Here is a 17,320-nt window from a genome sequence, read left to right on the forward strand (position 1 = left end):
TTTATTTTATGTTAAACAATAATTATTATTACTATGTATGCATAAACGTCAGATTTTATTTAATATTGCATTATTTTTTCAACAAAATATATTTACGTATCTGTTTTTACTTATTTTAAAAGTTTTTTTTGTTTATTCCGACAGAGAAAGTGTGTGTTGAAAATGGAACTTAATATATTATTATGTCTTCCGAGTCTGAACAAACAATTAAATTTAATACAGAACTCATTTCGTACTGCATTACAATATTATAAGCCATACACAAGAAACAAGAAAGTCTACAGACTAGTTAGACTTTAAAAAAATCCACAAATTTGGAGAATATTTTTTTGATATATCGTACCTATCCATAAGTTTTATTTCTATAATTTGGTATTTACATTGAGTAAAATCACTATAAGTACTTGGATTTTGTTCACACAACTTAAACACCAAATTAATTAATTTAAATTATATTGTTTTTACAACGTAAAGTTTAATAAACAATGTAGTTAAGTCAAGTCGAATCTCGTCAATTGGAACACGTAATATGATAATCTCATACGTGTTACGCCTGTTAATTCATTTTCAGTGATAAAACAAAAAAAAAAATCCAGACATATACCTGCTTAAAATTAATTTTCATAACCTGCCCCTGCCATATATTATTAATATTATTATGCTTTATGCATATCATAATTGTTAAATCATATTCATGTCGAAATACCATGAATTACATAAAACCACTCACCGACTTTCCAACCAATCAAAAAACTTCTGGTTATATAATTTACCCCAGTTATCAGTTGGTACCTAAGAATTCAATGCCACTACGGAGTACATTAAATCGATTGAAACAAATGTTATAAAATATCAATCAACGATATTTTTGTTTTCAAAAATATTTTGGTTAATGCTATATTTCCATCATTGTCTAATATTATGCAAAAAAAAAAAAAATCAAATAATTAAAGTTTTTTATTTATTAATTCTAATAATTTTACAATAAGTAACATTTCCAATATTATACTATAGTAGTATAGTCTATACTATGTACATGTTGCATTATCGAGACTCTTCTGTGTAAATAAAACAATCGCTTTGATATTAATTTTTAAACAACATTTGTAATATAATCCATATAATTCTTTATTTCCTATAAATGTATACTAAATATAACAACACGCTTTGTTAAGAAACAAAAAAATATCTATTAAAAATACTATTATAAATGATTAGTATTTTGCCATAAATCAACAATAATTATTAGTTTACACACATCCTATGTTAATCTAAACAACTGTTAAGACCTACTAAACGTTTGACTCATTTACTGCGAAAAATAATGATGCATATTATTTTCTAAACTTCTGTTTTCGACGGAATGAGGTCAACGAACAAATTCCAAGAATACAAAATGCACAAAGCATTTGAAAAATACAATATAATAATATTACGCGTAAATAAAAAACAATGGAATAAAACGGTTATTTCATTCAAACATAAATTTTCTTTAATTTCACAAAAAAAAAAAAAAAAAATGCGCAATTTATTATTTCGTACGAGAAAAAATAATACTCATTACTTGGCGGGTCGTTAATTATCTTATTGTTTGAAGTTTAAACTCTATAACATAATCACGCCCGCCGCTTGCAAGTTCGGTTACGGCGTTACGATATTCAAAGACCGTACGTTGTGTTATTAAAATAACTTAATACATATTATAATTACATTAACAATATTTTAACTATACAGGCGCAAGTTTGAAACGATATTGCAATTAGTGCAACCACGGTACACATTATATTATAATATTTTATTTTATTTTAACACGCATATTCTAAACATCACGTATTGTATGGATGTGGGTAGAATCATTTAAATCTCTTATGAGATAATAGGTACCTATATTATTACTGTTTTTCGTGTACACTTTCAATAACAGTATTGTTGTGAAAAAATGTTGTTGATCAAAGTGCAATAATCATATTTTCTACGCATCTATCCAAAGATCGCATTATGCATGGGCATTATTTTACCAGCGTTGATTATGACTCGTACAATCATTAATGCGGTGCCAGCCACTGTTGAAATCGCCGTACAAATTGCAAAACAATTGGATATTGTTTAACAAACAAAGTGTTATGTATGAAACATTATATAGTGATAAATCGTTTTTTTTTCTGTGCGTTTTATCTAATCCCGTCAGATAGTCGAATGGCGATAGGCGCAAAGCAATCTGTATAAAATATCCAACAAACACCGTACACGGTCAGCGAATGATCTGTTTAGTCTTCTATCGACATACGCACGGTCGTTGTAGGTAACGTAAATTAAATAATATTTTATTCTGTTTTTTACACTCCCGTCTTAGGAAGAAGAAAAAAACTATGATCGCAACTCGTTGTTTGCTGAATGGTTTCCTGGTGATCGCTTTAACCATGTCCGTCCTACTACACGTAAGCGCAACTAAAAATTACAATAAATGACACTTACAGGTGTCGTGTATACTGTACATTATACGTACAATATTTTTCTGACTTTCCTGTTTCGACGATATTTATCCACAATGGAATATTGTTATTTGTTACAAACTCATTAAATGTTTTATGGTGAAATGATGTAAACGAATTAAAATTATAACCTGTAGGTAGGTACGTGAAATTTTACATGGTACAATTATTAAATTTGTTTCTTCGAATTCTCATACGAATAACTATATTACAAAATTTATGACATTAAATGTGTGTTCATTTACAACAATGTTATATGTTGATCCCTACCAATTTATGTTGATAAAAATACGAAATTTTACGTTTAAGAGTTTCATTTTAAGTATACTCATTAAACACATCAATACCATCAAATGAATAATGAATAATTTAATTATACATTTCATTTTTAGAGGTTTACCACCTGTTTTATAGAACCAAATAAAGTAAATCTACATTAAAGTTCAAAAGCTCACTAATAGAATCTTCGTTTACCATCAATTATTATGATATTCGATAAATTTATATATTTTTTTAATATTGATAAACATTTGAGTTTATACTTTATTATAAAAAAGCAATAACATGTTTATTATTATTAATATTATTTTTATTTATTTATTTTGTTTAGTGTTATTGTTATGTATTTTAATTTAAAAAATCTCAAACAGTATCAATAGATCATAAAACAATGGAATTTAAAATATTTCATCTATGAAAACGAAAAAAAAATGTCATATTACTTCTTCATGTATTAAGTAATTATTCGTAAAAATGCATATAAACAGAAAAATAATTTTAAACAATTTAAATAAACACCAACAAAACGTTTTTAAGTAAACCAAGAATACTCAAAATCGAATTTATCATACTTTAAAATTTAAATTCACCCATTTCAGTAGTATTCTTGGACTATTTTTCGTATCATATTATTTTTAAGTATGTGATTAGAAAATTTGATAATTTTATGACGGAATTTAAACATTCTTATGACATTAATACTAATATTAATCCAAGTATTCCAAGCTCTCATGTATTCAAACTATCTAAATATATTTCCCTGTTATTGGCCATATCATAAAATTTATTTTATCGAAACGTATAATTGTAGATATTATAAAAATGTTTTTCCATATAAGAAAAATGTCCAAAGTAATGAAATGTTACTAAATAATATGTCATGTAATGTATACTATCAAAACAGATTGTTTATCATTAATTCACTTTTTCACTTTTTATCAGTTATAGCAACACGCCGAAGAACAATCATGCATATGAAATATGACAGTCGTCATATGTTAAACAATGATACGTATAGTGACATGGTATAGGTATACAATAAATACACGAAAAATGTAATAATTTTTTTTAATACCAATTGTGTCTATCTATAATATTTTATAATTTTATAATAATTGAAAACTTGTTTCACATTCTTTAATTATGCAGGAACATAAAAATATGATATCTATAAAATATATTGTTATCGTATTACAATGGTACAATTTCCAACATTATGTAATCGTAATATAATATCGTAAGATAACGCAGTAATTTAAATTGCACTTTAAATAAAAAAAAAATTCCTAGTAGACTTTACGTTAACCGTAACAAACTACGCCCTTGAAAATTTACTATAAACAAATAATGTTTATCTAAATATACTTTACTTGTTAATATATTATATATTATTATGTATCAAAACTCGTAGGAATCCAAACATTACCCAATACATATTACAAAAATATTAATTAAATATTGTTAAAAAAAGATCATTATTGGCACAATATATGTTAATGATAATTTTCTGATGTTTTTTTATCTGAAAATATCAGATAAAAAATAAATATTATATTCTCTGTATATTAATGTATATTCAATAATTATTGATATTGCTCTTATTGTGATAACGATAAAACAATTATTCTCTTACTAGTTCCTAACAATATTTACTATTGAAATTAATAATTATAACAATTCCTTAGATACTATATAATAAACTAGTTAATAATATAATAAATACTTTTAAAATCATACTTATTTTTGTATAACCTATTTTGTATTTTTGTATCATTATACTTATATTGATAGTAAGTAATAAGTAGTGTACTCAGGTTTTTAGTTTATTGAAAATATTTAACTACGGTTATCACAGACTCTACACACTTTTTGAGGGGGGAAATTTCCAGAGGGATTTAGACTTTGAACCCTACTCCTACGTACGCCACTACTTATTGATAACAAACTTTATAAACATAAATATATATAAGTAAAAACAAACAACCATAAGAATTAAAAAATATTGTGTTATGCAATTTTATGTTTTATGTATTATATAAGTACATATACTCAATTTTTTGAGAACCTAGGTCAATGATATTATGATAAACAATATTTCTGTTTTACTTTTACTTAATAAAAATTATTATTGTAGCTATTTAACCTAACCAAATATTTTTATTTTAAATATGGGCAATTACCCATCACTATTTATCATATATATATATATATATATACTATAAACTACCATTATTATTTGAAAACTATTCTGCATTAGGTACATACCATTAACTTAAATTTAATTGTATATTATCTAGTTTATAATATTACTATACCAATTTAATATTATTGTTGTTTACAAATCTGTTTTTTAATATATTATTTCCTGTATTAAATAGATACACTGTAAAGCGTAGATATGTTATTTATGATAAATATTTTTAGATATCAAATAAACATTAACTATTAGATAAGTTATATGGCAAATATCATACAAAAATGTTTGTTGATATCAAAATTTTGATGTAGTGAAATTATATATGAATATTGAAACACATAGGTATATTAATTTTGAGTTATCATCAAAACATTTTAAGATTATTAACTAACAAATATACAAAAATGTATTTAGACTGAATATCAAATATATAATATCAATGTATTATTTTTATTATGTAATGGCAAATAATATATATAAATATATATAATTTTGTTTATATAATAATAATTATAATACATTTTATATTGTGTTTTATAAACATTGTCACAGTACTGTAACTTTTCTTTCTATTCTATAAAAACTGTCTTGTTAATATATATTATATATATATAATTATAATGTTAAAATATATTTATGCTCACACAGTAGATCTTAAATATTTTCTTGTTCTTTCAATAAACATATTTTCAAAATATCTATCTGATCACATTTTATCAATAACTATAGATATTCATTGTCTCAATATTTTTACTTGATGTTGCTTAAAATATTTTTTGCCCATTAAATAAAAATATTGTAACAATATGTTTTAAATATAATTTTATACATAACATAAATAAATTTTCAAAATGTTTTGGGTAAAAATATTTCAAAGAACATAAAAAAACATGTCTACAATATAAATATATATATAGTTACAAAAGAAAACAAATAAACACGTCTATACATATTAATACATATTAAGTTTTTTTTAATTTAAAAATTCAGAAAAAGTTCAAAGTCAAACTGCTCACATACATTTATTAATTAATTATATTGAATTTTAAATACAGAACCATTCAATAATTTATACAATAAGTATAGTTATTACAATAAATTTATAGCACACAATGTTATGTTAGTAAACAAATGTCACAATTCACAGTAAAAATATGCAAATCATATTAAATAAAATATCAACAACTACTCACTTTATAATAATATTATATATATGGTCACAATTTAAAACGACAAAACGTACAAAAATCTAACTACTATTTTTAAACGAATTCGATGTGTATCATACAATATCATTAATTTGTTCCATTAAATTATCTATTTGTACCATATTTTATCGGAAAATATAATTCATGAATGTTTATGATTAAAATAATGATCGTCCTGACATTTTATACTAAGTCATTCATTATTTCCTCAAAATTAATTTGAAAATTATTAAAATATTTGGTTTAGATAAATTTAATAAATTGTATAGCTTTCATTCAACAATCGATCTTAAAATGATTAATAATTTCTTAAACAGTTTTCATGGTTCTAGAATTTGAAAATTACTTTTTAGTCAAAGCAAATTTTACTTACTCTAGTTACCAGTAAAATATTTAAGTACCTATTAACATATGTAATTAGGTCAGCAATGATAACTTTACAACAAAATTTATAGATAACAATAATTTTATTGTTAATAAACTAATCTCATTACATAATAACCAACTACGAACAACTGCGTCGTATTCTCAAAGCTTAAATTTATCGTTAACACACTTGCAGTGTATCATTGTGTAAAACTATACTGCGATAGCACGTAACCATTTTAATACATATTTCCGAAGTTTCAACACCACATTATAATAATTGGCATTTGAAACCTTTGAAAATGGTGTTCCCGGAAATTCGATTTGCATAATATTTCTTGATATCTCCAGTCATCGAATTCGGTTATACTGGTCCATTTATATTTATATTCATATAATATAATATTCTTGTGTTCATATAAATATATATATATTACAGCAGTTTTTAATGGTAAATACGTACTATATGTATACTTAATGATTATGAGGTTTAGTCCAGTCGACGAGGGAGGTTTTGAAGGGAGGCTCAATTGTCGCCGGTCTGCAGTTATTGCGACGTATGATTCGCATCACGTTACAGTGTATTATGACGACGTTATAATGTATATTGTTCACAGCAAGTGAAAAGTACGGCGGTTGTGCAACGACCTTCGCTAGTACAGAGTATACTACAGCAAGCAGTGGCCATCGGGAAACGGACGGTAGAATTGTTCTTCAGACCGAGGCTGATAATGCCTAAAAACGTTTTGGGAAGAAAAATCAGATACAACACTATGTTAAACGGTTCCAGGAGGAGGAACTTAGCTAGAAGGCGTTTGACGAGGAAACGAATGAACACCTTGAAAAGAATGAATACGAACGGATTTCTTCGGCCCGTTATACACTGACTGCTTACACAAATCATTCATAAACAGTATTATCAATAGTACCTAATATAAATTATAATAATAATAACGTGTAATGACTCGTACCTATGTCGTTTTAAATCTATAAATAGAACCATTTATTCAGGTAGAAATGTTTGCTATGTTCCTTTGTACACGACGACGTAAATTGTATTAAGTGAAAATTTTTGATTTTTTTTTTTATATATAATTAGCTAAGTGTTTTTAAATTATTATTTGTTTTTATAAGTATCATTACAGTATTACACGGAAATGTAAAATATCTAAATTTTTTTCCTACAATGATGGTTATTCGTCTATGCTTTTTGAAAAAAGTCAAAACCTTCAATTTTTAGTCAATTGCGAAATATATATATGCATAATGAAAAATAACTGATACGGCAAACACTCAATGATATTATAGAAAATTATGTTCCACGTCAACGATTTTTTTTCGTCAAACACATACATGCAAAGATTCAACCATATCATAGTCGATTTAATATACGATTGTTTGAAACCAAAATGTTAAATTATCACTAAATTGTATTGGCGGCGTATTGTTATAAACTAGAAAATGCAAGAAGATAAAAAAAAATATCATAACTTCAAATTACTTTATTATTCGTGTTATATACCTTATTTATACGAGTAGAATTACCTTGCATAATATAGCTATAGTTTGAGTCAAGTATGCAGTTACACATTATAATCCGGATGAAACAATATTTTACTATTTTTTTATGTATATTTTTTTCTTTCCATTCTGATTGTGCATTATACTTATGGAAAATTACAATACAACGTACACTTTTTAAATGCTTCTGGTTTAAACTCGGATTGTGATGGTCGGGTACCTGTCTATTTTTTTTTTTTTGATTTTTATTGAATTAACCGCATTATTGTGGCTCTAGCATCGGCGTTGATTAAAATCTATGTTTAGGTATTGGCAGGTATGCGAATTTTCGGAATTATAAGCGATAATAAAGTACGTATACAACCGTGAAACAATTTCTGATTTAAAATCGCAAATTTTAATCACCTAGACGACCCTACAAAAAACGCTATCCTTATCACTTATCATATTATGCTTTTATTAAATATATATTCGTGTACCTATATATATATATATATGTATGTATATGTGTATACATACGCAACAACTGAATAAAATAGGCTTCCGTAGTTGTGGCTATAGCACGTTTACATTCAATTAAGGACAATCATATTTAAAATAACGATGACAAACATATCAATTTGCGGACAGAAATTTTCTTTTCCTTTTACGGTCACTTAAATATATTTAACACTTAGTTCGACAATACCACTAAATAATAATTGTTGGTTATTGAAATACAATGTTAAAATTAAATAACAAGTTAAAAACTACAATTCATGAAAGTAGAGACAAATTACAATAAAATACTTATAATGCGCAGCTGGGTCAAATACAATATGACTAATGACTACAAAATAAGAATATTTTTAGTCACATTTCCTCACTAATATGTTATGAAGACTTTTAGAAATTATTATGTGATTATTAATTGATATAGAACAAAATTATTAATATTGATTTATAAGTTATTTGATTCAGGCATTCAGCTTAAGCACATATATTCATATATTATGCAGTACCTCTTTACATAATATTACGATATTATTTTATTTACGATTTTATGAAAAATTGGAAAATAATTCATGGTCTATAGTCTATACTATATGAATAATAATTTTGATGAAATCTTGAAAATATTTTTAACTACAAATATTACTAGTTGGTCAAGGCTTTTAAACGTATATATTTAAACCACAAAACGTTACAATTTTCAATATTACAAAAATACCACTATTGTTTAAAACCATTCATAGCGGCTATTAATTTCCATCAAGGTTGTAAATTTATAAAAAATATCGGTAAACACAATTAATCATCAATAGAGTTTATTTGTAAATTCTATTTTTTTTTTTTTTACATTTAAAACGTATCGTCTGCGGAAATAACTGTACCAGAGTGTACGTTAATTGGCGTGAAAATTTTTGAACATCAACGACTGTCATTACAATAATATTAATTATAAATTATTACTAAGTTACTGGTCTACTATGGATAAAAAAAAGAGATATTTGAGGGGAGAGAAGGGCATCAAGGTGGCAACGAAAATTAATGATTTGCCACATTTATATCGCTTGCAATATATTATATTATATTATATTATATACGCAGACACGCATCGTCGATGAATCGTCGTAACTAACCTCGTTTGTAAAATGTGGTCATATAAATTAAATTTTAAGAAATTAAAAGACCATTTTTCTGTTAAACCATTTTCTCGAGCTCCGCGTAAGCCGTGAGCCTATTCAATATTATGTCGTGTTGACTCGCGTTGAATACTTTGATCGGACTTCATTGTTAAATCTGTACGCATAGCATATTATAATATAAGTCAATAATATCATAGATTTTATAATACGTTAGTGTTCACGAACGTTACATTGTTCAATAATATTTTTAAAACAATAACAAAAAAAAAAAATCCAAAAACTCCTATAGTTGTTATTTATCTACACATTCCTTTGGTGATGTTTTCGAAATCTGGCTGCACGTGATTTAATGCATGCGGCTTTTTTTATCGTGACATGGTACCCAATGATCGACGACTATAGGTGGTTCGATTTACTAACAGAAATCCCCCTCGCAGAGTTGAATATTGAAACATTTTCACCGCTCCAAAAGGTCAAGACAAACACACATGCACCTCGCACGCACGCACACACGCACACAAACGCACATTGTAAAAGTGATAGGTTCATCGCTTCACTGGGAATCCGAAATGAAATAAATTTCGGTTTTGAGATTTGTATGTTGACATCGTATATTTATTTATCGAAATATCATTGACCTAATAAAAAAAAATAATTTGTAATGACTAAATGATAATTCCATTTTTGGAGGGGCTCTCGCGTAATAATATGTCGCATCGCGGGGCCCACGAAACGTAGTTGTGACACTACTGCAGTTATGGTTTTTTCCTTATAGAATGCGACGGGCACATCGGCCAGCGGAAGCGATGACGAAAACGGTGGTGGAGGTGGCGATGGTGCCGTTGTCAGCGGCGAGGGCACGACGCCGTCACCGTCGCTGATGGATCGAGTGACGGGCGTGATGGACAGCGTCAAGCAGCAAGCTTCCGAGACGCTCGACGGGGCCGGGACCGCGGCCGGAAATGCGGCTTCTGCCCTGGGCCGCCTTCAGCCGGGAAAAATCAAGCCGGCGTCGGAAGTAGGCGGAGGCGGATTGCGCGCGCCCGAGAAGAAACTTCCGTCCGGCGATAACGCGATGGGACGGCTGCAGGAGACCAAGGGGCGCACCGTGGCCGCGGCCAAGAAGGTGATGGACGAGACCATACACAAGCTGCAGTCGACCGTGGACGACATACGACTGACGATCAGCGGCAACGACCGGGACGACGTAGGCGGCGACCGGAGGATAAGCAACGCGCTGGACGGCCTGCTCCGGGCCGTCGGCTCGGAAGGCAAGGCGGTGTTTGAGTACGCGTCGGACGTCATCAACGAGACGGCTGACCGGGCCAAGGCGGCCGTCGACAAGGCCCAGCAACAACAACGAAAGCCACGGCCCAACCAACGATAAATCATTAAACATTGTTTCCGGTTACGCGATTTCCTGTTTTATGCGACATTGTTCACGATATCTTATGCCTACGTCGCGCTATACTATTACTATTTACGTGCCATCCCGCGACACACTGTCCGTCGACTAATATTTTGTATACACGATAACGTGTAATCGTCGATTGATAATATTACAATAAATACCCTCTCCAAAATATTATTTGTACACGTTTTTATCATTACGTCTGTGACTCAACTTTGCAACCCTTTCCGTACAGCGTAAGTGTCTACGCGGTGTTTATAATAACGTTCCATTTTACGTGGCTACATAATGCACTATGTCTTAGACACTCAGACCCTACTGCGGGGGCGACGATATACGTTGGTGCAATTTATGCTCTTTGGTCATCGCACCGTAATACTTCTTGGTATACCTACGGGTTGAATGATATTTCGTTTTTGTAACGCGAGAGTAACAAAACTCGCTTTTCTTGTTGAAAATAAAAGGAATTTCGTTACGATCTCGTTTATGTTATACAAGTAACAGAAGTAAAGTGACTCCGTTGCTCGTATCACTAGATAATGGGTAAAAAAATAAAATAAAAACACCGATTGCGATGTCACCCAACACGTTGTTTTTATTCGTTTCCGCGTGATAAGGTGGTTTCAGTGCGATTTCGGTGTTGCACTCGCGTGTCGCGCGTGTCACGCGTGGCGGATCACATCGGTGATTGGACTGCACTGCAGCTGACGGATTTCACTGTGCAGAGGACTCAGTCAGACGCCCGAAAAGCACACGAGACAGAGAAAAAAAATCAACAATACCCGCATCGTTTTTGATGTTAAAAACTTTATAACAAAATATGTTTTTTTTTCACGTGAATTATTTTTCATACGTGGTTCTCGGGTGTAGGTGTAGGTGTAGGTGTAGGTACTTATTACGTGATATGAACGGCGTAATTGATGCCGGTGTTACGTAAGTTTATTTATTATATGAATATGACGAACATCATAATATACTGGTATTATCTTCGTGTAACGTAGGTAATAGGTAACCTTTTACGACTGACTATAATTTTATGCACAAATGAAGCTATTCTACGCCATGAACGTATAGACGTACCGTAGCAACAAATCAAACAAATCGCTTTATCCTCATACAAATTACAAAGTCATGTACGTTTACCTAACGGTGCGCAAAGATAGAAAAAGACGTACGAATAATGTTGATTTTGTAAACCATTTAATATTTTTCTATGATGTATGAAAATAAAAACCATAATAATCAAATCACCCCGAATTAGGTTGTTCTTGAAAGTACACTACACCCATATACTGTATTTCCGTCTTACAAACGCGTAGCACAGCGAATTGTTCGATCTGAACGATCTGTTTAACTCTGTGTGTTTAATATTACGGTGAATTTACTTATTGTCATGTTTAAAAATGAGAATATAAATCAGTAAACCTCGTAGTCTTCTTTTTATATTTTTTTTATTTTACAGTGAATTATGAGCGTTTTAAACTGTATAAATTTTCTACGCAATGAGTTTGTAAGACGGAGACAGCGCATACGGGTTAGTAGTTTCCTTTTAAGACGACCCGAGAACATCTCACCCACATATTAAATTGTCTCCTCCTGATGAATGCTTAACATGAAAAATGTACGTTAAACAATTCTCAATTACCTTTGTTAGTTTTATTATAAAATTTAATTTATCTACTGTCAAACTAAACTTTTCTGTGGTTTGTTGAGAATGTTTTTTCGTATTTTAATTTTAAAATGAGTTATGAGCATTTTTAAATTGTAATATTTTACACGTTCGTGGCCAATTTCAAAATCAAAATCAAATGGAAAATTAAAATTTTTGTAATCATTCGATTACAACGAGTCTTTACAGTTATTATCATGCACTTAATATACAATATTAGTTAATAGTTTACATAATTTATTTTTTTCTGATGATCGACATTAAACTTGGGTAAAAACCATCAATAGTTATTCTTATTCTTATAGAGATTTACAGTTCGCTTACTGTAGGTAGATCAGGTATATGATAAAACCGTTAAATAATAAAATAACTATAGTAAATTATATTATTTTATATTTATTTAGTAGTTCATTTTTATAAATTATTAAAATGTTTCTTATATGTATCAGATATAATATGATGTATTTAATTTAGCCAATTTCTGATAATAATAATTTATACTCTGATCCTTGATAGTCGAGTCGTAATACATTTATAAAATAAAAAATATTAAACTGTGCATTACACAGATTGTTGCTTCTTATATATGCATATTGTTTATTTATATTTCAGTGTGCTGATTGCCAAAAATTGGAAACATTTCGAGTTATGAAACATCATCTGGAGGATCTAATGGCGAGTAAAACGAACGTCATGATTGACGATCATTCAAACTTTAAGACCATAATCCAAAGTACAATCGATGATTGGAATGAAGAAGCCACAGCAGCTATCGACAATGGTACTAATTTATTAATGGACTCATTTCGACTAACCGATGAAGCTATTCAAAAATCCACTCGTAGTGTTAAATCCGACGTCGAAAATGACAAGAAAAATAAAAAAGTAAAATGAATGGTTAGACTATTGCATTTAACAAATTACTGTTTTTTTAATTTTTAAATAAAATATAATATAGTAAAAATATTATTATGTATACTGAAAATGTGATAACAAATAATTATGTGTAAAATAGACGTTTTGAAGCGACTAATTTAGAGTAAGTCTTCAAAATGTATTAGTTTTGCAACACTTTAATAATTATAAGAACCCTTTGTGTACACTATCTTGTAACTGTTCAGAGTATAAAATATTATCTAAATAATAATAACGATAATTAGTTTCAACAAGTTCACATACACTATTTCAAGATTTAACATGTTATATAAATGACACGATATTTTAATGCATATTTACAATAAATAATATATACACGTGGCGCTATCTATGAGTTTATTAAAGAAATCTTCACAAATGTATTCATATTGTATTTTTTTCAAACAATAAGTATTATAAATAATTATGAAAAATAATTTGATAACTTGTTTAATTTATGATGAATTATCCTACATATAAGTTAAATTTTACCATTAAAAAGGTTTAAAACAATTTTAGTATTCCTGACTTTATATTTATATAATATAATATATTAATTTACCGATTTTCTAATATAGCCAATTTAATTAGTGTACTTCATTTAATAACAACAACAAAATTTAAATTCAAAAAGTGGACCACTATAGGTAATCACTTTCTTTTGTAGTAATTGTTGAATGTACCGCGAATTACAAAGGGTGTTCATCAATAAAAAAAATATCATACACCTCCCACAAGAAAGGACATACGAAGATCACACCACCAGCTCCACCGACCACGCCCTCTAAAGTTTTGCATGTCACAGATGTACCTCCGCTTGCCCACACTCAATTAAATTCCAAAAAAGGTGCCAAGACGTATGCAAAAGTAACTGCAGGCAACTTGCACAATTCAAACACCGAATCTATTTCAGTAATCATGGCTCATTTCATTACGCAATTAAATTCCCTTATTACTCCACTAATCTCGCTCTTATCTAATCTCCTAAATACAATTCTTTCCAAAAATACTTCACCTCCTTAATTATATCTGGCCATTTTATATACATTTAATTATTTAATTGGTTTATATCAGTACTCTTATCTATAATTGTATCTGTTTCTCTTTTATTGTTTTACTATTTTCAACTAATATTTGTATACTTTGTAACTGTCGAACCTAATAGTATAACTAAGGTTTCAATAAAAAAAAAAATTGTTGAATGCACCGTATCATTGAGTTAGTACCTATAATAGATGTGTTGAACTGAATTAAACAATAATTCATTGCACACGTAAAACAATTAGGAGCTAACACGTTTTATCAGCCTATAGGTATATTACTTAGTTAAATTTAAAATATATTTTTTAATATCATGTAAAATTATTTTAAAATATTTTATTTTCCGAATTTTGTCGAAATTTAAACTTCAAATGCTTATAAAAACAAAATATTTATAATTGATGTGCATATATATTTATATATTTTTGAATTACTATGAAAACAATGTACGTGGAATCTTGTGTCAAATTTTCAAATTTATTGAATTACCTAAAACATTTTAATTAACACTTGAAAAAAAAATTCAAAAAATGTCAAATGCTTATACTTAAATAACTTAACAGTTTAAAAATGTCATTAAGTAAAAAAAATTATAATTTAAATAATAATGGAATGTTTAAAGTTTCTAAGATCAATATTTTTTCTATTATAACTAAAAAACAAAAATAAATGGTGATAAATTATTATTATACGTTTGAATATCGTCAAAATTTAAACTTTAAGCACTCGTACAAAAATGTTGTGACTATTTTTTTTTTAATTTCTCTTAAATAATTTTATTAGGAATATTGCATAAAATCTTAAAGTTTATAATGTTATAAATTTTCATCTATAAAACAATTTACAAATTTTGATGATTTTGAAGAATCTTGCAAAAACAAAAAAAACTTGATACATGTCATAAAAAAAATGTGATTATGTATCTTGGTAGTTTTTAAATTCAGTAAGACCAATTTATAAAGAATCTCGTGTTTCATTTTTTTGTTTGAAAACTATATTTTTATCTTACTTTAATCGAAGAAAACTCAAAAATTCAAATTTAAAATATCTATAAATAGCACAAGAAGAATCAAAAATTTTGGTAAAAATGTCAAGTCTCTATGATAATTTATTTTTTGATTAATGTAAAACAATTAAAATTAAATAGATTTTGTAGAAAATACTTTTCAGATAAAGACTATAGTTTTTTCATTATTTTTTATTTTTTTTCCTAATTACTTTAAGAATTACTATCGAATAATTTTCAATTTCGCTCTCTCAAAAGTATTATCTTAGATGTTAGATCCATTTAAACGTAAAAAATAATCCTTAATGATGAATATCAAAGCATTTTTTCATTATTTAAATCGCTTCTGTGGTTTGTTAGTTTGTTACTGCACAATTGTTACATAATATTATTATGTATTGACGATAGTCTCTTTTGTGCCTTAGTGAAATATTTTTTTTTTGCTTAATTAATTCTCAAATGTATTTAAGTAGTTATTAAAATACATTTTTCAGTAACTATATCTAGTTAAAAAATTTTAAATTAAATCCCTTACAGACGGATATGAAAAGTGGTATCTTCTAGAAATATAATTTTTTATTAAACGACATAACTAAGGTCTTTTTTTTAATGGCTTTGAATACGAGAAGGGTTGTTGAAATAACATTTTCCGGGGTGGAACCTAATTGAATACAATATACACATGCTATTTATTATGATAACATGTGTGTTATGCAAGGATTTCACTGCATGTGAATATGTATATAATCTATGTTAGTGTTATGATAAACTATAACACTTGAATTAACAATAATAGTAATTATTGTTATTATTATATCTAATATTTGAGCCGTTGTTGGCAGACTGTATCAAATTCCTTACAATGCAAGTTGTGCAAGAAGGGTACTCCACATAAGGCGTGGCACTTGCGCAAGAACATGCAGCGAAATAGCAACAATACCAGTTAAGACGAAATAAAAAAATAATGGAATGAACTTATAACAAATTACATGACCAGTCTGACATTAATAATAATATATAATACTGGAGATGTATATAATAATATGAAATATAATGATCATCATCATTGTTACGATGTGGGTACAAAGTTTTGGCCAAAGATTTATGAAAGATTAAAGAACTAAAAGATCTATATGCACAAAAAATGTTCAATAGAAAATAATTGTCCGAAAACAATTCATTTATTCATTAATTAAATAAGTATACTCTGTAATATTGTTTTCAGTTAAAAAACATAATAGAGGCATTAATAAATAAATAAATATTTAGATTAAAAATCAAATTTCAATATTTTTATATTTTAAAACCTAGTTTTGTTCAATTACTCGATCGCCCTGTATATTACAATGTTACCATTTCTAAGACAAAAAGGAAATATTTTTTATTTACTTGGAAAATTGTAAACAGTGCCGTTTAACTTAAAACCATTTATGACATTTGTTTTATTATTTCCTATTTCTGTTTTGATGAAATAAATTAAAATACTCATGCTGTTAATATTTTAATCGATATTACCTGATTAAATGAAAATAATTATTAACAACCGAAAAAATACTAAATTGTTATTTGACGTTGATTTTATCAGTA

At 28.0% G+C, this 17,320-nt stretch overlaps 1 protein-coding gene across 1 annotated transcript; it reads left to right on the forward strand.

Annotated features, from left to right (window-relative positions):
* The first annotated feature begins 2,073 nt into the window (after positions 1-2,073).
* LOC112594274 lies at positions 2,074-11,276 on the forward strand. The gene is made up of 2 exons (XM_025338977.1): positions 2,074-2,438; positions 10,467-11,276. The coding sequence occupies exons 1-2, from the start codon at positions 2,370-2,372 to the stop codon at positions 11,076-11,078; spliced, it is 681 nt and encodes a 226-aa protein (XP_025194762.1). The 5' UTR covers positions 2,074-2,369; the 3' UTR covers positions 11,079-11,276.
* The last annotated feature ends 6,044 nt before the right edge of the window (positions 11,277-17,320 follow it).

The sequence above is a fragment of the Melanaphis sacchari genome, unplaced genomic scaffold (genome assembly GCF_002803265.2).
Source record: "Melanaphis sacchari strain LSU unplaced genomic scaffold, SCAv2.0 Contig225_pilon_pilon, whole genome shotgun sequence".
NCBI lineage: Eukaryota > Metazoa > Arthropoda > Insecta > Hemiptera > Aphididae > Melanaphis > Melanaphis sacchari.